Source organism: Aegilops tauschii, chromosome 1 (genome assembly GCF_002575655.3).
Source record: "Aegilops tauschii subsp. strangulata cultivar AL8/78 chromosome 1, Aet v6.0, whole genome shotgun sequence".
Taxonomy (NCBI): domain Eukaryota; kingdom Viridiplantae; phylum Streptophyta; class Magnoliopsida; order Poales; family Poaceae; genus Aegilops; species Aegilops tauschii.
The window spans coordinates 352029801-352053412 of NC_053035.3; the positions used below are offsets into that span (position 1 = coordinate 352029801).

General features: G+C 45.7%; 1 protein-coding gene across 1 annotated transcript; it reads right to left on the bottom strand.

Annotated features, from left to right (window-relative positions):
• Nucleotides 1-600: 600 nt before the first annotated feature.
• On the bottom strand, nt 601-2927 carry LOC109736710 (uncharacterized). Its single transcript, XM_020295917.3, has one exon. The coding sequence runs from the start codon at nt 2734-2736 to the stop codon at nt 922-924; it is 1815 nt and encodes a 604-aa protein (XP_020151506.1). The 5' UTR covers nt 2737-2927; the 3' UTR covers nt 601-921.
• Nucleotides 2928-23612: the final 20685 nt, after the last annotated feature.

Below are 23612 nucleotides of genomic sequence, written 5' to 3' on the forward strand. Positions count from 1 at the left end.
GATCAATGCTCTCCTCTCCTCGAACAGCACAGACCGGATCTCATTTTTTCTGGTCACTAACTATTGCTTCACTCAATAGGCATACTGTAACTGGTTCACCTCAAGGCCAACAACCATGAACCATGTTGATGTTGGCATTTCTGCATTTGGGCAGTCCAGCCTTACAAGCCACACTGAACAAGAATGAGCAGAGTAAGATTACTGGCTACGGTACAATCTGACATAGTACTAAACTTTCTATATATATAGAAGCATAAGGCTCCTCCAATTGTCATGCACCTACCACCACATAATTAGATCACTAAGACAGCTAGTGCTACAACAAAATTAGGAAGTGGTCAAGGACAGTGACATTAGGTTCATGCCAGTACAAGCATTATCCTGATCAAGACAACTTAGCTCTGAATGGCCTCATCAAGACACCCCCTGGCTAGAGTTCAAATCAGGCAGCTCACTGTTGCTCCACTCGAACCACATCAACCCGGAACATATATGGAAACACCTGAAGGCACTCAACCATCCAGTGTCCCAGGATTCGTATGCCGTTCACAGACCACACAAACAACAACGGACTGAAGAATGCAAACATTGGACACAACATGACCCGCTGAAATTGCATATGCATTACGCCCCCAAAACGGTATTGGTATATATATTTACATGTACCTGATTTTCGCCCGTAGCTAGCTCTGATCGAACTTCGACCTTCCTGGCCAGCTAGAGCAAGATCATAACAGCGACATAGCTAAATGATCAGACAGTCTCACCATATAAAACGGTTCAGCTATGCCCGCGATATCTGCGGTACACATAAACTGATACCACAATTTCACCACAGCAACCTCAGTTCCGTGGCTATCCTACCCTAGTTTACACAATTGAGCTGTGCACAAACTTACCGAGCATGGAACCAGCAGAGTTTCATCCATTGCAGATGGCATTGAGGAGCACATGCCCTAGCATGAGGTCCACGAAGTACTGGTGACCGATCTTGCCGTCCCGCCATACCAACTTTGCCGGTGCGCGCCCGTAGTGCACGCCGTCGTTGCAACGGTTGTCGTAGTGCCATGGGAACGTCATGTCGAAGTTGTCTATCACCCCGCCTGTGAGCACGCCATGCTGCCTCATCTTCTCCACGAGCACGCCATTGAATAGCTCCATCTTGTTTGGATTGAATGCCAGGTCCCGAGCATACCCGCCAGTCGCAACCGTCGTCCGGTAGAACACCCTTGGCACGGCAAGCCCACGCAACCGCACTTTAGCCATTACGCCGGCCCAGAACTGCGCGGCATACTCAGTGGCCTGAACGTATGCGCGGACACTGCTCCAGTAGCACCCATCATGGAGGCCAGAGTTCAGAATGACAACATCAGGGACACGATCATCGCCTACAAAGTATGACCGGACAAGCTGCCGGAACCCCTTGTGCCGGAGGGAATGCAGGCCGAGATAGTTCATGCTCATGTTCCAGTGGCCGTTGAAGATGCTTGTGATCCGCAGGGTGCCCGGCTCGCCGCTGGGATTCGTGAACACGGCGTCGAAGCGGCGTGTCACTGCGGATGTGTCCTCAACGCCAAGAACGAAGGTCAGGAGGTTGCGGATGGTGTCGACATGGTTGGAATCGCCCCAGAAGAAGAGCCACTTGCCGTCAAGGCACCGCCACGCCGCGTCGGCGGTGAAGAGCTTGAACGAGCAGTGCGCCGAGTAGACCCATCCGTTGCTCTCCAGCGCGCCCAGTGGCCCGTCGCACCACGGTGCCTCGCATGGGTGCTCCGGCTCCAGGCACCGGTAGCGGCCGGCGTCGTCCACATCCACGCACCTGTCGTTCCTGGCGAGCCGCGTCCACCGGCCGGACCAGACGTCCCGCGCGAAGTCGGCGGCCCGGCAGGTCTCCAGTGCGGGGAGCGACGCGTTGCCCGGTCGGAACAGTAGAGGAATGCGGCGGAGCTCGACGCGGTACTTGAACCTCGCGGAGGAGAACTTGAGGCCCTCGAAGCTGCGGAAGAGGAGGACGATGGTGAGGTGGAACTCCCCCGCGGCGAAGCGGGGCGCAACCTGGAGGCGGAAAGTGTAGGAGCCGTCGCCGTTGTCCACGACGGGGGGCCGCGACTTCCACGCCTCCCCGGAGAGATCAATCTCGAAGAAGTCCCCGCCGAGGCAGCGCCGCAGGCCGGTGCCGTCGAGCGCCCAGAACGTGAACTCGTGAATCTCGGCGGCGCTCAGCTTGGTCACGCCCCCCGCAGCCGCGGCACCGTCAAGGGCCGGGACGGAGATGTTGGCCGTGCGGGCGTCGCGGCACGGCGAGCCCCCGGGCGTGAGCCAGCGGGCGAGGAGGTCGCCCGTGAAGTTGGTGGGGTTGGGCACGGAGAGCCAGGAGGGCGGGGGGCTCTCGGCGCGGCCGCCGCCGAGGACGTCCTCGGCGAAGCTGGTGGGGTCGGGCACGGAGGGCCAAGAAGGCGGGGCGCCCTCGGCGGGGCCGGCGCCGAGGTAATGCTGGTACTGGTGGCGCAGCCGGCGGTCGGCGCCAGCGCCGGAGAGGAAGGCGTCGACGGCGAAGAGGAGGACGACGCCGAGGAAGGAGGCGAGCGCGAGCTTGGCGGCGGAGCGGGCGCCGCCGCCGGCGGGCTTCTTGGGGTCCCCGGCGGCGCAGGGGGGGAGCTTGCCCCCGGCGACGTCGGTCTTCTTGGAGTCCCCGGCGGCGCGCGGCCCGTGGGGCGGCGGGAGGAGCGCCGACATTGCCGGGCCGGGGGGGCTACTTCCGGCTCGTTGTGGTGTGGCCACGCATGGGTCCGCGTGTGCGGGCGAGGTGCTCGCGAGGGGAAAAAGGGGCGCCGGTTTCGTTTTGGTTAGGGGGGCGGGCGGTGGTGCGCTGCGAGCTGGGGAGGATTGATTGGGTTTTTTGGGACGGAGGCGACACGAGCCAGGTGAACGTGCGAATTGGATCTTCTGTTGCGCCACAAAATGCATATCCTTTTGGGGTTTTTTCTCGACACGGTACAGACGCATGCGGTTATATAAATGCGCATACACTCATTTTTATAAATGCGCACACGTAACTCCACCCTTATGAGCACCTCAAAGTCGGTATATCATTTTAAGATTTTACGAAGACACCATAAACACCTCGTAGTCGATGGAACGTCTCCTTTCACTGAACGTGCATCGTCGACTTTTTTTAAAATAAATTTAAGATAAATGCAAGCACCCAGACTTGAACCTTGGTGGGCTATGGATATCACTGTTGTCCTAACCATCCAATCACAGGTTGGTTCCGCTTTTTGGGGTTTTTATTTGGAGACGTCGGATGGACATGGGATTGAGATTCTCCTTTCTTTCTGTGCAGAATGTTATACTCCCTCCATATCAAAATATATGTTATTTTTATAGGCTAGTTTAGCCTAAAAATTGTTTTATATTTTGGTATGAAAGTAGTATTTGTACAGAGAAAGGCGTGTGACATTGTTTACACACGTTCAGTTCATGGTTAAAATGACACGTCTAAATTTAGTTATGTGTTTGTCCCTTTGTCGTAACCGTGACTTGACATGTTTGGTTAGGTGGGTATATGTTAAATACTCCCTCCGTATCAAAATATAAAAACCTTTTGATACGCAGGAATTATGTCACACGCTTAGTATGCTCTTGCTAGTTTTTCATGTACATTTTGTGATATCCAAGATTTCTCAAGAGTTTGTTGTGATATTGTTAGACGCAACCAATTGATGCCACCATCTTTCTCACATTGTCTTCTTCGCTCCAAACACCATACGCATGTAGAACGATGGTGTCCGCCTCTCTTAAATAGACTAATGTTTTGCCTTAACGACCTAGCTCTATTGCGTAATCAGATTTAAATATGGCATAAGCAATAGTGATCACAGGAGGATTGACAATGAGATGTTACTGAGTGAGTGTCAGGTCCATCTAACAATGATATGATAAAGCCGGGATAGCCAATGGCGCCGTGATGTAATGCGTCAGATGAGAAGTCGAAATGCAGTTGAGAAGGTGTGGCCGCGTAGGAAAAGCAAAACGACAAGGTAGCATATTGTACATCTAAGATTTTAGCTTAATTTGTGTACCACGGTCTCAATCCATCAGTTATCTATCTATCTACTACTTATAAAATCTTTCTATTATTTATAAAAACATGAGTTTGGTGAATTTAAATGATCCAAGCCATCCAACCACCTATATTCAACGTCTCAAGTTGCTCTAATGGTGTATTCATCACATCATCAATAATTTGGAAATATGTTAATCGCATTACTCATAATTTGAAAAAAAAACATTAATTGCATTAGACATAATTAATTTTGGAATCAGCATTATTTGTGATTAATCTTGAAAACAATATTACTACCAAATTGGACGTGTATTGCATGTAAACAATTACTAGTTGTCCCACATGCTCAAAGAAACAAAAATCATAAAACAATATGAACACTATGTATGTGTAGCATGGCATGAAAGTTCACCCTACTTCCAGTTGACACATCAAGAAACATGGCTTGGGGATCAAATGTATTGTTGAGGCTACCCCGGAAGGTCTCGTGTCAAAGGGGTGGTTCCAGAATCTTCTGGCTACAAAGGCCACTCCAGTGGGGCGATGGGTTCCTAGCACAACCAAGGAGGGAAGTCCTTATGAAGTCGGTTGCTCAGCCAATGCCCACTTATATCATGGGGGTGTTTAAGCTACTGTTTTCGGGTTGTGATGATCTCACCAAAATGGTGATAAATTTTTATTAGGCATCAGAGAAGGGTAAACAAAAATTTCATTGGAAAGCCTGGAAATATTTGCTGCTGCCAAAATATAAGGGAGGAGTTGGCTTCAGGGATTTTTGCATGTTTAACCAGGCATCGTTAGCAAGGCAAGCATGGAGATTGATTGTGTAATCGGAGAGCTTATGTGCACGGGTTTTGAGAGCCAGCTACTACCCTAATGCCAACCTCGAGGACACAGTGTTTTCTGGCAATACTTCCTCTTCTTGGTCGGCGATTAGTCATGGACTAGACTTACTAAAGAAAGGCTTGATTTGGAGAAAATGGAATGGAAGGAGGGTGCGGCTGTTGAGAGATAATTTGATCCCGGATCGCATTCATATAAACATGTATCTGCATAGGGGAGATGTATGGTCCACTTTTGTCTCTGATCTTCTCGATGAAAATGGTGCATGAAGGTTAGATTTGCTGCAATAATCTTTTCTACCATGCGATGTTGATGAGATCATGAAAAGCAAAACCTCACCACGGCTAGAAGATTACACTCTCCCGTGGGGGCTGAAAATTGGGCGTGTTTAGTATTAAAAGTGCATAAGATTTGTCTCTAGATGAATCTTAATGAGGCGATGCAGTGGGGTCAACTACTATTCTTGATGACTCATGGGCTTGTTGGAGATGTTGCGACCTTGTGGTATTCCCTCATAGTATCCAACTTTGGATGGCAGTTGGTCACAGTTCACTTCAAACATGGAAGAATAAGCACAAACATGGGCTGGAAGTTACGGTTTGCCCGCTTTGGGGCACCGGGGTGGAAGACAACTATCACCCCTTTTGTCAATGACCTCTCACAAGAGATTTATGGCGTTCCATGTCTTCGGTTTGGCAGCTCCCGCTGCTTAATAATGCTCGTCATAGTGGAAAGGAGTGGCTCCTACATTTTCTAGATCCTCTATCCGAACTGGAAAGAAGCATGGTCCTTGTGATTTTTTGGCGTTGTTCGCATATCCACAACAAAATTATCCATGAAAAGGTCCCACCACATTTGCAGGTTTGAAAGGATTTCTTGTGCAGCTATTTGGACTCTTCGTTGGATGTAAAAAAATGAGCATTTTGCTGGTCCTTGAAAGATGGTTTCCCGGCAGAATTCTATCAGAATTTCTGGGATATCATCAAGTCTGACCTTTTGGAGTTGTTTAATTGTCTTCATGCCGACAGACTTGACCTATTCAAACTTAATTTTGGCGAGATTGTCTTGTTGCCGAAGATTAAGGAGGCTGAACAAATCCAACAGTTCAGGCCCATATGCCTTCTTAATGTCAGCTTCAAAATTTTCACCAGAGTGGCTACGAATAGGTTAAACTCAACAGCTGACTATATTGTCCGGCCATCTCAAACGGATTTCACGCAAGGAAGAAATATACTCGATGGCGTAGTAATCATGCATGAGACCGTCCATGAGATGCACCGGAAAAACATGAGTGCAGTCGTATTCAAAATCACCTTTGAAAAAGCCTATGACAAGGTCAAATGGCCTTTCCCCCAACAGGCCCTAAGGATGAAAGGTTTCTCTGATAAATGGCATAAGTGGATCCATAATTTTGTAACTGGAGGTAGTGTGGCCATCAAAGTCAATGATCACGTAGGCCATTACTTTCAGACAAAAAAAGAACTACGACAGGGTGACTCCATGTCCCCAATGTTATTTAACATTGTCGCTAACATGTTGGCTATTCTGATTGAGCGCGCCAAGCAGGACGGCCAGATTGCAGGAGTAGTGCCACACCTTGTGGATGGTGGCCTCTCTATTCTGCAATACGTCGATGACACAATTCTCTTTATGGAACATGATCTAGATAAGGCTTGAAACTTGAAACTCTTGTTGTCAGCATTTGAGAAAATGTCGGGTCTTAAATTTAAATCCCATAAAAGTGAACTTTTCTGCTTTGGAGAAGCCGTTGAGGCGGCGGCCGATTATGCTGACCTGTTCGGTTGCACACATGGCCAATTCCCAATTAAATATCTGGGAATACCGATTCATTATCGGCGTCTCACCATTGCGGAGTGGAAGCATGTAGAGAAGCGGCTAGAGAAACGTTTGAGCAGTTGGAAAGGAAAATTGCTCTCAGTTGGAGGACGGATGGTTTTGATTAACTATGTCCTCACAAATATGGTTCTTTATATGCTCTCTTTCTATCAACTCTCAAAAGGGGCCCTGCAAAAACTGGACTATTTTAGATCCAGATTCTTTTGGCAAGAAGATGGTGAAAAGAAAAAATACAGGTTGGCCAAATGGAGTGTGGTTTGTAGGCCAAAAGACCAAGGTGGCCTTGGAATTCATGACCTAGAAGTCAAGAATGAGGCCCTACTTAGTAAGTGGTTGTTTAAACTTCTTACTGAGGATGGTGTTTGGCAAACAATGCTGCGCAACAAGTATCTAGGCCAAAAGGCGGTGTCTCAGGCATATTGGAAACCTGGTGACTCGCACTTTTGGGCTGGCCTAATGGCAGCAAAGAAACATCTCTTTCGCTTTGGGTCTTTCGCGATAAAGGATGGGTCAGAGATTCGTCTCTGGGAAGACATCTGGCTAGGCAATGCCAGTCTCCGAGAACAATATCCTGCCTTGTACAACATCGCTCGCGATAAGAATATAACTATTGCGCGGGTGCTCAGTTCATTCCTTCCCAATATTTCGTTTAGGCGGGATTTGATTAGCCCCCGTCTTACGTCATGGCATAATCTTTTATCACGTCTGGATTTGATCAATTTGACACAAGGCCGGGATGTGTTTCGCTGGAACCTTACTGCGTCGGGGTCTTTCACAATAGACTCTATGTACCATACGCTCACGCATTCTGAGGTACCAGTGAGTAATAACAAGAAAATCTGGAAGTCAAAGATTCCACTAAAAGTTAAAATCTTCATGTGGTATCTTCGTAGGGGAGTTGTTCTAACCAAAGACAACCTCGAACGACGCAACTGGCCAGGGAGTAAGAAGTGTTATTTTTGCACTCATGAAGAGATAATCAAACACCTCTTTTTCCAATGCAAGTTTGCACATTCTACGTGGTCAGTCATCCAAATAGCGTCAAATTTGTATCCGCCCACAAGTGTCGCCAATATTTTTGGTCATTGGTTGGATGGTATTCCAAATAGGTTGAAAATGCTAATAAGAATGGGAGCGTATGCCTTACTATGGTCGCTTTGGCTATGTAGAAATGACTTGGTTTTCAATAACAAAAATGCTTCTCCTTTGCAGATTATTTTCTGTTGTACGCACTCGCTTCATACGTGGTCTACGCTGCAACGAGTGGAGTACCAACCGCTGTTTAAGGCGGTGTGTACGCGGTTGGAGCAGGTGGCTACGGAGGTTTTTACCCAACATGGGTGGCAGCATAATTGCCGGATCGATCCACCACCCCTTTCGACATAGGCATAGTGTCGGTCTATATGACTCTACTGTCGCCCATTTTTCGTTTTTTTTCTTTCTTTTTATCATACTTTAGATGATTGGCTGTGTGCATCTTAGTTATGCAGAGGCCGGGTGTTACTCATAATGCTTTGTATCCTCTTGATGCTACTTTTTGAAATAATGAAAACGCCCTTTATCGAAAAAATTGATACGATATTTCCTCCCTCCTACTTCGGAGCGTGATAATGGCCTTTGTGCCTATGCCTTCTCGGAAGCCTCCCCCCTAACGATGAAACTGAACTCTAATGGTGCATTTGTGATGGGTGGTCAAGCAGGATCTGGAATGGTGGTAAAAGATATTACAGTGGCCATTGTTTTCTCAACGTGCAAAGACCTTTTTCATGTAGGGATGCGCTTGAGGCGAAACTATGTACATGCATGGAGGCCTCTCTTCTGCCCTGAGTAGAATTGATATGCATATTGTTATGTGGAGGTGGATTCTTTGGAGATGGTAAAACTGTTAGGTTGATCTCTCTCCCGTTCGAACCCAACGGTTCGAACGGGCCCTTGACTCGCGCCCTGATCGGGGGCGCCCAACCAAACCATGGTTGGTGGGCCCCTGTGACCCGCGCTATATAAACAGAGGTGGGGGCTGGGGCACGACTTACGAGGTTAATTCTGCCTCAATCCCCACCTACAATCCCTACCGATCTAGGGTTAGCGCGGTGCTCACGGGAAGCACACCACCGCCGCCATCTCTCTGCCATCACCGGCGCCTACTTCACCATGGCCGGCGCTAGATCAAGCTCATCTGCACAAGCAGAAGGTAGGACTACCGATTGGTCTGATCTACCCGATCCAAAGCATTCTATCAAAAACTATTTCAGTCCAACTGCATTGACAGATCGGTTTATGCTTACCTAGTGAAGCAGATAAAGTATTTGATGAGTCTTTGTGAGTATTGCTCATGTTCATAGATCCCAGAATAAAGTTAGCAATTGTTTAGCTATTTTTGCACGAGTAGAAGGCAGAACTATGACTTGGTTAGGTTCTGCTCCGCCTAGTGCTTTGGAGATTGCTACCTCCGATTGTAATCCTGTTGGGGGTCTGAGTAATACAAGTTTCAATTCACAAAAGAAAAAAAGGATTGTTCAAAGTTATGGGGCAAACTGAGGCCATGATTCATTTGTGAGAGTGGTTTTTAACGCCTATATTAGATTATTAGGTGTTGTTGTACTCCAGTATCGTATATTCTACCTCATAAATATTTATTATTATTATTATTATTATTATTATTATTATTTGTGCCTATAGTATAAATTTCCTACTTTGTTCCGGACTGGAAGAAGGCAAAGTCAGTTTTGAATAGGATGATTGACATTACCGATACAATGTTAACTTTTTGGCAAAAATGATCAGATCTGTTATAAAAGTTAACTGGAAGTACAAAGTATCTCAAACATAATAAAAATTATATCGAGATTCTGGGACCACCAACCGACCGCTACTACCGTCAACACGAGCCGCCGACACGCCGCTGTCGTTGCTCCCTACCGAAATCGGCTTGATACTGTCGATGACATCCGAAAAGTCTTTGTGCACATTGACCCTAAAGACCAGCGGCTTGGAGCCGCAACCATCACTATTAAACCCTTGTATAGATCTGAAGCACCTGACAGCTAATCTCGCCACATGATGAGAAATCCTAATCTCATCGCCCCAAGGAGACGACAGGAATCTACGTTGGAGCTCTATCGACTACATCCAGATGGACAAACTCAAGGATGATCGAATCCCGGAAAACAAATTCAAAGAAGAAGCGCTGCCATCCACCCAAGCGCCTCACTTGTGAGAACTAAAATACCCTAACCTAAACTACTAACCAAAACAAAGGCATTGGGATTCTCCACCCGCCATCGGCCGCCGAAATGGCAGGCAAAGGGGAGACAAATCCACAGGCTCATTGGTGAAGTCTGGAGAGGAGAGCTTGCCCTAGCCTCTTAGGGTTAAGAGAAACTCTAGCAGACCCCGCATCCCGCCGGCCCGCAAAACGCATTTGCAGTTCGCGCAAAATGGCTTTTGCGGGCCGGCGCGGACGGCCAGAGATGCAGACCCCTCAAACGGACCCGTAAAAAGCATATACGCGGAATATGCTTTTTTACGGGTCGGCTTTGCGGGGTCTGCTCTTTGCGCCGCTGCATCCCGCATCTCATCGGCCCGCAAATATCAAATCCAACATAATACAACAATCGGAAGAAAAACTAAATTGTTCAAATCAAACATAATACAATAATCATCCACATTACAAATAATTATTCAAATCACCGTAGAAAACTTAAATAATGCAATACAAACCTTGTCATGAATACAAATACAAATGAATAAAAAATGAGTCACTATCGATCCCTTTGCCAGTGGTGCTCAATGAGATCCTCCTGAAGTTGAAAGTGTGTGTTTGCATTTTCAATCTCCTTGTATGTCTAAAGAAAAGCTCTAATGCGGTTAGGGTCTCTAGCTGGTTTGACACGGCCACCCACATTGTTGTAGAAGAATTCCAAGTTCATTCCTCCCTCATCTTCAAGAATCATATTGTGAAGGATAACACAACATGTCATGATATTTTTTAAGGTTTTTTTATCCCAAAAACAAGCAGGACCACGGACAATGGCAAACCTAGATTGCAAAACACCGAATGCTCTTTCAATGTCTTTTCGGGCTGCCTCTTGAACCCTTGCAAATTCACATTGTTTTTTAGTTTTGGGTTCTTTGATGCTTTTGACAAATGTGCACCAAGGAGGGTATATACCATCTGTAAGATAGTACCCCTTTGTGTATTCATGTCCATTGATAGTGTAGTTGCAAGCAGGAGCATCACCACTAGCAAGCCTAGCAAACAAATGAGACCGTTGCAACACGTTGATATCATTGAGAGTGCCCGGCATACCAAAAAAGCAATGCCAAATCCATAAATCCTCGAATGCTACGGCCTCTAGCACAATTGTTGCATCACGAGACTTGCCACAATACATTCCTTGCCATGCCTTGGGGCAATTTTTCCAGGTCCAATGCATACAATCAATGCTACCTAGCATGCCAGGCCAACCTCTCCTCTCATTAGATGCCATCAATTTCTTTGTGTCATCTTCGTTGGGTGCCCGAAGCTACTCAGGACCAAAGACACGGATGATCACCTTTGCAAATCTACGCACAGACTCAATTGTAGTATCTTCACCAATGCAAAGGTACTCATCGGCATAGTCAGCCGGAACACCATATGCAATCACACGCATTGCCGCGGAGATTTTTTTATATGCACTAATCCCTTTAAGCCTGCAGCATTTCTTCTTTGAGTAAAATACCGAAAGTTTGCCTCACAAGCTTGGACAATTTTGACAAAGAGGGATCGGCGCATTCGGTACCTTCTCCGGAAGAGGTGCGGTGGATATGTAGGATTCTCCGCGAAGTAGTCTTGCATCAACATCTCGTTCCCAAGATGGCGATTCCGAGGAATGCAAAGACGCCCAACGGTCGATCCTCGCCTCCTCTTCCGGTTATCGTCTTCGTGCTCCTTCACGGCAAGTGCCATGACCAATGTCTGCTGCCGAAAGTTCGCAGGCATGGTCTCAACATCCGAGTCGTCCGAATCGGACGAATCGGAGAGCAAGAACTTCTCGCACGGGCTCAACTCCATCTACATGCGTACCGGCGCATCAATTAACTATACCGCTCGCAAAAATCACAAAAATACGCACTAACCGGTGGCAGACGCGGCGGGTGATCCCGGGCGGCAACAAGGAGGCGGGCCCGACGGTGGTTGATCCCCGACGGCAGCAGCGACGAGGGCGGCTCTTCTCGCCAGATCCGGGGGGGGGGTCGGTGCAGCGTCTCGGCGCGGGAGGGTGTGGGGCGGCCCTGCGGACCGATTTCGCCCACAGATTTGGCCGGAATCGCCAGTGGTGGGCGGGCGGAAGCAAGGGCGGTCGGCGGCGGAAGGAAGGGGGAAGGCGCGTGGGCTGAAATGTTCCTCCCGCCAACTACTTCTCTGTGATGCAGGGCACCGCAGCCGCGAGGGGGAAACCCGCGTATTCCCGGGTTGGGGTCGGGATTTTGCCGCGCCCCTCAAAAAATTTTGCGGGCCGGGGCGGGATGCGGGGTCTGATCGGGCAGGTTTTTTCCGCCCCTACCCGCATTTTGGCGGTTATTTTGTGGGTCGGGGGCGGATGCGGGGTCTGCTAGAGTTGCTCTAAGGAAGGAAAACAGAGGAAGTAGTCGTCTATATTTTCACTTGTATGCCGATGCAATTTAGATTGAAAAATATGGGAGGAAATCCATCTATCACCTTCCATATTTCACTCACAATCCGAGTAGAAATATATCATTTGATTTTATTTTTATTTTTGGGAAGGTTTTACTGCTGGCTTTATTAATATCAAGGGATAATTAATTTTATGCACCTAATTGTGTCCCACTCGGCAGTTTTACCCCTAGTTTCCAGAAACCCTCGGTTCTTCCCAAGCCACTTTGCTCATCTTATGCTTTTGCCCTTTGACCATCTGACCGACACTTTGGAAACTTCATAGCAAATTCATACTAACTTGGAAAAAATCCATATAAGATATCAAAATGTTTGAAAAAATATCACCTATATGTGCATGTCATTTGTATTCATGAAAAAAGTATTGGAAAGCCCCGGTCTCAGTTTAATGTCATATGATCTCAGCATGAATAGTAAAATCTGAAACAATTGAAAACAAATTAAAAAATTCTTAATTGTTTTGGTGGCAAACATTGACCAATGTTTTGAGTGCCTGTCAAGTTTCATCATAGAATGCCATTCTTGCAAGTTGTGCCAAAAACAACAAAATTGATGCTTCAAAACAAAAACATTTTGGAGTGCTAAGTTCGTATTTTTGCCACGACTTCCACGAATGTCATTCCCTGATGAAACTTTGCAACAACTCAAAAAAATTGACATTGTTTGCCATAATTTCTTTTAGAATTTTAGAATTTGTTTACAGCTTATTTTAATTTTATTGTTCATGCTGAGATCATATGAGCTCAAACTAAGATGGGGACTTCCCAATACTTTTGTCATGAATGCAAATGACATGCACATATAGGTGATGTTTTTCTAAACATTTTGATATCTTATTTCCATTGTTTTTTGTGTTAGTATAAATTTGTTATGAAATTTTTAAAGTGACGGTCAAACTGTAAATGGGCAAAAGCGTAAGAGGAGCGAAGTGGCTTGTGCAGAACCGAGGGTTTTTAGACACTAGGGGTAAAACTGTCGAGTGGGACACAACTAGGGGAATAAAATTAATTGTCCCTAATATCAAATAATGTTTTCATCATCCGCAAGAAAACGAGACATAAAACTAGGGGGTGAGTCCTACCACACAGATGGTGGATCAACACGACCCTATTGAGCTAATGAATGAGCTACCACATTCGACTCTCTATTACAATATTCAAAAAGACCTCCCCGAAATCATCACTTAACTATCGACATTCTGCTAGTATTGGGCCAGCAACCATTGAATGGCCTATGTTAAGATTCATAGCATCCACAACAACTTGGTTGTCCATACGCACGACAATGGAGTTAAGACCAATCGAGAGGGCAAGCTTTAGTCCTTCAACTATAGTCGTCGCTTCTACCGCCACCACGTCGACAACATGTTCCAACTTTACTGTTGAAGCAGCCATAATGCACTTGCATGATCCAAAACTATAGTACCACAAGATACAGAATGATAATCCTCCAGAAAGGAAGAGTTGACGCTCAAAACCATTTGCCCGCCCAATGGCCCCATCCATCGATTCAGTCAAGGGCTCATAGATAGTTTGCCCGCAGCTCGTACAAAATTCAATGCTACAATCAGTAAAGCATGAGCCGATCTTTGGATAGAATGCACCTCTTCCTCTTTGTCAATGAGATGTCTCCACCACCATATGAACCATCAAGAAATTTAAAGCATGTCCGGCTGCTCGATTACATCCATAAAATTCTTTTGTTCGTCGGGTCACACGGGAGGACCTCAAGTAGCTCTGAGCCAGATCTCCTCGTGAGTTTTGCATTTGATATGATTTCATGTAGACCCAGGTTAGACCATATTTCCTTTGCCCGGACACACCCAATAAGAGCGTGATCCATGTCTTCCGCATGCTTCTTACAGACCGTGCATTGTGTCATCGTCGAGATATGACAATTAGCAGGGGGTCGATCTATGACTTCTTTGCATCTTCGACACTGACATTTTATGTCGCTGCGTCTATTTTGATACATGTCGGCCACTGCGGATCCTAAGTATCTATCCACCATCCTTCCACCGACCTTCATCGCATGCGTGGTATAAGCAAAATAATTATAACCATGCATCAAAGTCATACAGAAATTTGGCATGACCTTCCCTAAAAACAGGAAATATTGAGTTTGACCGAAATTCATCGAAACAAAAATAAATCGATATTTCATCAAAACATGGGCAATTCATGCCACACACAAGTTCTCAATTTCATCATGGTCACGCACAATTTGGCAAATACATAAGCAACTCATGCAACATACAATTACTCAACTTCATCATGGTCACGCACAATTCGGCCACATCGCACACACACAAATTCCATTCTTGCACAAAAATATCTTTTACTCACCTATCTCGAGAGAGCACGGTGATGAGGACAGTGTCGCTTGGGATCAAAGTGGATACAAATATTTTATGCTCCTTCATTAATGAGGGGGTAGCCAGCTTAGTTCACTTAATGAGTGGGAGAGGTAGGTGATTAAGTAGTAGATCTACTTGAAGGAGATGGGTCTAACTAGTGGAGAAGAAGAGAGAGCTAGTGAGTGAATGGAGTGGAGGGGCAAGAGATATGGGGAGAAGGGAGAGAGAAAAGAAAGCAAGTGGGGAAGAGAGGAAGGGGAGCCATTAATGAAGATGATGGAGGGGCGAGAGAGAGAGAGAGAGAACACAAGTGAGGAACAGAGGAAGGGGAACCATTAATGAAGATGGTGGAGGGGCAAAAGAGAGAGAGGGAGGAGGGGAGAAGGGGGAGAGAAGAACGCAAGTGTGAGAAAAGAGGTAGCTAGAGGAAGGGAGAGGGAGAGGGAGGAGGGAAATAAAAGTGGTTGTTGCGCTTAGTAGTATAGCGGGGTACGAGGGCCGCGCTACTACTAAGCCCATTACTTGTAGCGTGGCCTTGGGCACCCGCGCTACTACTAAGTGGTGGCCACCAAGTGGCCTTGTCTATCCATAGTAGTAGTGCAGGGTATGAAACCTGCATAGCACAGGGTGGCACATCCGCGCTACTACTATCAACTAGTGGTAGCGCGGGTTTCATATCCTACGCTACTACTATGGGATGTCCCGTGAGGCACGGGTGGGACCACTTAGTAGTAGCGCGGGTCTGTTGTGCCCGTGTATTACTATTCTCTACAAGTAGCGCATTGTTTTTACTAGCGCTACTACTAAGTAGCAGTAGTGCGCGCTAAATAATCCATGCCACTATTAAGTATTCCCTCCGTCCCAAAATAAGTGTCTCAATTTTGTACTAACTTTAGTACAAAGTTGTACTAAGTTTGAGAGACTTATTTTGGGATGGAAATAATAGTTGCTTGTGAGGGTTTTTCTAGTAGTGATAGCATGGGAAACGTTGTGTAGCGATCTCCATATGAAAATCTTGACCTTACTTGGTACTTTCAGTCCTCATAGTTTCTTCCAGATTGGATGTGGCATTGAACCACTTGATAGGCTTGAGTTCGGGCTCAAATTTGTGTATGAATCTTCCCATTGCCTGTAATAAGCCGAGCGAACGCCGAATACTCCAGATTTTGTCAAGTGCCATGCAACATAGTCCTCCTTGTCATGCTGATGTAGGGGAATTTACATAATGCGGCCAGCATCTATGGGCCATTTTTTTGTCCCTAGTCAGCCTCTCATCAAAACCTCCTGTTGCAGGGTTGATAAGTTCATGAACTCTCGTAAGAACTCTGTTCCCTCTAGAAGTGATAATTTTCCTTGATGAACTGGTAGGATCCAGCAATCTTCCCAAAATATTTATTTTCATACCATTGTCTACCCTCCAAATACTTCCTTTTTTAAAAGTTTGTAATCCAGCACAAATACTCTGCCAAACATATGAAGACCCCTTCTTGAGTTCACAGTTAAGCAACTCACCGGAAGGGAAATATTTAGATCGAAGTACCCTTGCACATAATAATCATGATGCTCTATGAGTTTCCAACATTGTTGGCCAGCAATGCCAAGTTAAAACTTTGAATGCCACGAAATACGATCCCACTTCTATCGGTTGGGATGCATATTTTTCACCATGTGAACCAATACATCTTGCATCAAAGAAGGAGTTTTTTTTCCGTCTCAAAGCACAAGAGCAGCGGTGAATCTACCACTGGGCCTTCAAATAGGATCCGCCCCCACCCCCTACGAAAATTAGAAACCATTTTTTACCAGTATTCAGCCCAGCCCAGCCCACCATCCCTGTTGTCAAAGTGTTTCCCAGCCCAGGTCAAGCTTGCACAAGGCCACTCGTATAAAAAAAATAACCTTATTTGTACTAAAGAACTAGGAGTTAGTGCGAAAGTATCTTCTAATCCCGAGCTCAAATGCTCCTGCCATGAACAATAAAAAAATCAACACAATCTGAATTTCTTGTGGCAAACTTTAAGAAAATTTTGAAGTGCATGCAAATTTCATCATGAAATCAAATTGGAGCAAGTCGTGGAAAAAAATCAAAGCTGTAAAATACGTTCGAAAGTAACACTTTCAGAGCATCATTTTTTTACCACGCCTTGCAGTGATGTGATTTCAGGATGAACTTTTGCATGCACTCCAAACATTCTTAAATTTTACCAGAAAAAATTCAGAATTTTTTAAATATATTTTTTATTTTTTTAAATTTACTGCTCACCCAGAGCATTTGAGCTCGAGATTAGAAACTCCGCGTCCAAGTTAGCCGCTTTTTTCTTCACATCGTTAACTTTGAGCCCCTTCATTCTTTTTCTAGGATTCGCCTCTCCAGAAGGGGTGAGCGTGCAATGGCGTCCACAGAGATAATAGCCGTGCCTGCTCTGCCAAAAGCGCAGAGTATCCCATGCCTGAATACGGTGCTCATATATTTTTACCTTTTTCTTTTTCGGCTTTCTAGGTGGTGTTGAGCTGTTGGCTCCGTTCGGCTCGGTGGTGCCGTTGAGAAATGTGCTGGAAGAATGGGGTGCGCGTGGGTCTATCCATCCAGATGCCCTGTACATCCGTCCATCCTTGGTGCTCCGCGCCCGAGTGTCGCAGTAACCGTTGTGATAGGTGGTGCGAAGTGGGAACCGGAGCTGGATCGGACTGGTACGGGACAATGTTATCCCGTGGAAGTGGTTGGGTGAGCTTTTTTCCCCTGACCCTGACCGTGACCGACCGGTCTGGTTGGCAAGTGTTGGGTCGAGCGGATGGAAGCGAGGAACCAAGCTTTGGTTGGTAGAACACGGGCAGCTGCGCTCAGTTTACTTCCGAAAGAATCCAACGTTTACAACGTCATGGAGACGTTCGTTGATAATACTAACACTTCCCGCGAATAAAATAGGTACTTTTGGAGCACTATTCTATCTTGTCCCGGGCATGTTTTGGCGAGTAAACTTTCTTGGCGGACATGCCACAGCAATTCCATTTCAGCATATTTCGAGACCCGTGCAGCTAGCTTTCTGAGCAGAACGGCCGATCATCACAGAGAGGTCTGGTTTGTCGAACAAAAAATAATAATATTATATCCAAAAGTGCCCGGGCATCATAGCTCACTTTCCTAACGCACGATCACGCACTTGTTTTCGTTTTCAAACGCACGATCACGTACGTTCTCCTAGTTAGTTTTACGCGAGATTCCGGGAGTCCATCGATGGAGCGGGACAGAATGAGAATGGTACGTAGTACGCCCCGCTTCATTGCGCGTTGCTTTTCCCAGTGCGCGACCTGCCCTTGACCCCAGGTTACTACGGTGGGGCTGTCTGGTACAATGAATACGGGCCTGAGTGGTTGATCCGCAGCGACCCCAGCCGCTGCACAATGATTTCCTTGTCTGCAGGCATACTGTACTGCGGCGGAGCTGCGTGGGTGTGCAGTACTAGTACTCCGTATGCACACATTTGATGCGTAGATTTGTCGTCCGTGACAGCGAGCACTGATGTGGACTGTGCCCATTGGCCAGCCTAGTTTTTTTAGGATCGCCAGCCTAGTTACTAGCTGCAGCTAGCACTACCACCGAGTATAGTCATTTTATTTTCTTCTAATTTGGTAGTTTCATTCTTGTGCAACTACATCTTCAAGGACGTGGCTAACGCGTGGTTACGGAAAAAAAAACTGCCAACTTTTTAGCTATTTGCTTGATGCTAGGGCATCTTCAACGCCAACCCTTAAAACGCCGGCATACGTCTTGGACCGCGCATTCCGGACGTGTTGTTCCATCCAACGTGAGTCTATATTGGTCGACAGGGTGGTCCGGACGCACTTTCTTTCGCAAACCGGGATAAACATGGGGCTTTGCGGGCATCCGGACCGCTGCCATCCCCGCGTCTGACCGTCTTGGCCCACCCAAACCCCATTTCTTGCCCGCACGCGCTTTTCGTCTGAAACAATCAACGCTGCTCCAAAGAGTCAGTGCCGCATTCATCCCGGACAGAGCGGACGCGACCTCTCACTGGCGTCGGCACTGAAGCGGCGTGCCTACCGTTGGAACACCGCCCACACCGAGACGCTCCGCATTCAAACGACACGAGCCGCCTGCATTAATGACACGCGGTTGCCGAGGCAGCTACTCCAGCTCCACCCGTCCATCACTCTGCCGCCCACCATCGCCGCCTCGCCCGCTATATAAACTGCAACCCCGATCATAGCCGCATTCATCCTAATCTGGTCCCTTTCTCCTCTTTCGAACCACTCCCACCATGGCCTCCTCGCGCGCCAAACCTCTCTGGGACGAACTGTCGCCGGAGCAGAAGAAGGAGATGGCTGCCATTGCTGCCGGTTAGCAGGCCGGCAGGCAGCCAGAGGCAGACGATGTCCCAATGGAGGACGCGGCCGAGGACGGCCCGACAGCACCCTCGCCGGTGCATTGCACCCAGACCATCAGCGAGGCCCGTGCCCTTTATATGGACATGGTGCGGGAGGCCAGGCCGATGCCGCCTATAAGCACCAGCTCCTCCAGGAGCACCAGCAGGCGGAGGAGCGGCTCAACGTCGGCAAGGAGATCGCGCCGGATGCGGGCTTGGCGGAGCAAGCGACACTGCTCAAGTCGTAACGCTTCGCCTACGAGATCCGCCTCGCCCGCTGGTGGTACCGCCAGCGTCAAGCGGAACCGAAGGCCGCCTATAAGGAGTTCGACGAGGTGTGGGGCAAGACCGACGACGAGGCGGAGGACATCGCCGGCTTCGCCGAGGCCGTGCCCTAGCGTCACAACCACAAAGCCGGCATGTCCGCGAGCGCTGCCGACAACGAGGAAGAGTAGAGCACAGGAGGGCGCCGCCACTCGGGTCCCAAAAAGGCCACTGCTCCTCCCCTCCCGTTGAAGCCAAGCTGGTAGGCTGGACATCGTCGGCCGATTAGCTGTTTGGCGGCGACGTGGAGGCGGACAGCTTCACTTCCCGGGGCTCCAGAGGCAGAGCTGGAGAGCGCCGAGGTGGAACTGGAGAAGGCGAAGCTTCAGTTCTCAGGGCTCATGGACGGACACAGGAAATGGATGCTGACTATTATAGATTAGGTAAATTAATTATACCTCCAGAGCCAGTCGAACACCGTTTTTAGTTAAAGTATGTCCGAAATGTAATGAAATCCGTCATATTTATATAAAATTCTGCCGTGTTTGAACGAATTTTGCCGGTTAATTTGAGTCCAAATGTATATGGGAAGTGTTGGATGACCGCCTCTCACATCCGTATCGATGGACTGGTCCCCTGTCCACGAACAGATGCGGGAGAAAATTTACGGGTCGCAGTTTAAAGATGCCCTTAGTGTCATACTTCTCCAATTTTTAACTGTCTTGTCTGCTTTCTCCACGGCCATCATGTTCATACAGGAGGGAGAGGGCAAGCTCCCTCTCCTGGGTATGCTCGTTTGAGAGGAACTTTATAATCGTGCGCACGGTGCCGCCTTTCCCCAATTCTTCCTGCAGAAACCAAACATATATATAATGTTACTCACATAGTAAGCACGCATAGGACGAAAAACATCTTATTTTAAAACGTTTACCTTTAAGGTATGAGATTTTTCTTGAGGGAATTCAGCATATGAGATGAACAATGTTGGCTCCTCCGTGAGCTCTTATTCGGCGCTGTAAGCGCCCGTTTGAGAAGTGGCGCTTACACAGCAGACTGCGGCCCATTAAACATCGCTTCCTCGCTCGCTGAAAAAAAATCCATTCGTTCCATCGACTCGCCTCGCTGGGATTTTTTTTCGCCTGTGCTGTGCTGCTGGTTCAGGAAAAAGACCAGCCTCCGGTTTTTTATGATTTCAAATATGTTCGTGAAATAAAAAAAAGTTCATAGATTTATTAAAAATGTACATGGGTTAAAAAAGTGCAAGAAATTGGGAAAAAATACACAAATAAAATAACACGAATTATGAAAAAGTTCATAGATGTAAAAAGTTCATCAATTTTGCAAAAAATTCGTTGATTTCGAAAAAAAGTTCATCGATATTGAAAAGAGTTCATCAATTTTAAAATAAATTTCGTCTATTTGAAAAAAAGTTCACAAATCTAAAAAAAGTTTATCAGATTTGGAAAAAGCATCAATTTTTTTGAAAAGTTCACCAAAATGTTAAATAGAAAGTTAATTAATTTTTAAAAACTTCATTGAAATTGAAAAAAGTACAATTTTTTGAAAAAAGCATCGATTTACGAAAAAGAAAAATGAAACAGGAAAAAAATGAAATAAAAAACGTAGGGGGTCATTCTCTATACATAGAAATGTAAAACAAGAAGTATTCATAAGATTTGAGGTGGCGCAGTGGTTTGCGTAGTTCACTCGGAACGACGAGATCACAGATTCTATCCCTGGTGACTGCACTCCGCGCGCACCCTTTTTTGAGCTTTAAACAGAAAGAAAGTGTTGAATGGGCCGGCCCAGAACTGAGGCGTAATGTGTGACGGTTTCCAAGCCCCTGAAGCGCAAATAGGGTTCGTCGACCTCGAGAGCTATTTATCGCATTAAGCGATCGAAGTGGCAGCGCTCGCTGAAGCTTTCCACCCCCTTGCGTTGTACTGCCGCACGCAGTGTTAAAAATAAAAAAGAGCTATTTATCGCATTAAGCGATCGAAGTGGCAGCGCTCGCTGAAGCTTCCCACCCCCCTCGCGTTGTCCTGGTGCGTGAAGTGTTAAAAATTAAAAAGAAGGAAATTGGGTAGCTTGGGATTCCCACGTCTCCAGGGCGTAGTGCAACGCTCGTAGCCACTAGGCTCCACTCAAGCTCGTGTAAAAATAGTTGGGCGTGTCGTACTTGATGTATAAAATAGCTGGGCGCGCCCTATTTTTCTTTTCTTTCTCCATTTTCTTCTACTTTATTTGGTTTTTCTTTCTTTCTTCAAATTTTTGTTCCTTCTCTTTTCTCTTCTCCATTTGTTTTCATTGTTTTTTGTATTTGTTTCTTCCCCGGTTTTTCCATTCTTTTCTTTGTTCTTCTTCATTTTTTGTTTACTTTTTCATTTTTGTTTGGGTTTTATTTTTTCTTCTCCATTCTTTCTTTTTCTTTTGTGTTTTGTTATGTTTGTTTTTGTTTCATTCTACATTTTTGTACATGTCAAAACATTTTTTGTATACACGTTCAACATTGTCCGAACGCTTAGTCTACATTTTCAAATACTTGTTCAATATTTATTTAAATACTTGTTCAACATTTTCAATACTTATTCAATATTTTTTCAAATACTTATCCAACATTTTTTCATACACTCGTTCAACATTTTCTAATACTTGTTCAACAATTTTCAAATACTGGTTCAACATTTTTAATATGTATTCAACATTTTATAAATTGTTGTTCAACAATTTCATATACTTGTTCAACATTTTTCATATACTCGTTTCAACATTTTTTAATACCTATTCAACATTTTTTCAAATACTTGTTCAACATTTTTTAAATAATTGTTCAACATTTTTCATATACTCGTTTAAACATTTGTTTATACCTATTCAACATTTTTCAAATACCTGTTCAACATTTTTTAAATACTCGTTCAACCTTTTTTAATATTTATTCAACATTTTTCAAATACTCGTTCAACATTTTTCAAATACTCGTTCAACATTTTTAATACTTGATTAACATTTTTTTCTATGTTTCTTAACCATATTGTTAAGAGAAAAAGCATGTGAAAACAGAGTAAAAAGAAAAACACAGAAAAAGCATGTTGAATTAGATGAGTAAAACTGAAGGAAAAGAAAAAAAGAGGTTAAAACAGGAAAAGAAAGTAAACATGGTAAAACCAAGCTCATTTTTTGTTCTAGTAGGCCGTGCTCCATAGCATACAACAAATTGTGTCTGTCGTAGTGACTAGCAGTGCTAGGAAGGAGCTAGTCGATCCCATGATCGATCCCCCACGAGCACCAATCTTTTTAACTCTGGGTTTTCCGAAAATTCTCGCTGCACTGGGCCGGCCCATTATGTAGCGGTCTACGCGAGAGATCCCCCTCCTCTCGCGTAACGCGAGAAATAGGGGCGCCCTTCGTCGGCTCCTTCGCCAATCAAGCAATGCTAGCCCAGCCTTCTGTGGCACAAGCAGGACGAGTAATAGAATGGGCCTATGAAATTGTTGGGTGTTGTCTAGTATTATGGACTAAGGCCGTGGCAGAATGGAGAGCCCTAGCTGGCCCATTTATGAACCTAATCACCATTTCGGCGCTCCAGGTGCCCATTATGGGCCATTTTGCAAACCGACGCACACCCCTTTTTGCTAGCTAGGCCGGCGCCTCTATCTTTTTCTCTGATTTTAAATCACAAAAAACTACGAGCGAGGTGGGAATCAAACTAGCGACTTTGTGGTTCACAGTACGCCGCAGTAACCAACCATCCACCGTTTTCAATATCGATGAAGTTATTTTCAAATTTGTATACTTTTAAAAAAATCGATGAAGAATTTCAAATTCGTGATTATTTTTAAGATCATTTTTTTTAAATTCATGAACTTTTTCCAATATCGATGTATTTTATTTCCAAATCCATGATTTTTTTCATTCGTGAAAGTTTTTTCAAAATCGACATTTTTTGGCAAAATCAGTGATCTTTCTCAAAATAGATGATCCTTTTTTAAAATTTGTGAATTTTTTTCAAAATCAATGAACTTTTTTCAAATTCTTGATTTTTTTCCCAAAATTCATGATTTTTTTTAAAAATCGTGAACCTTTTATTTTTCATGTTTTTTAATTTAGTAAACTTTTTTGAGTAGTCAACGATCAACGTGGGCCCTGGTTGGTGAACAG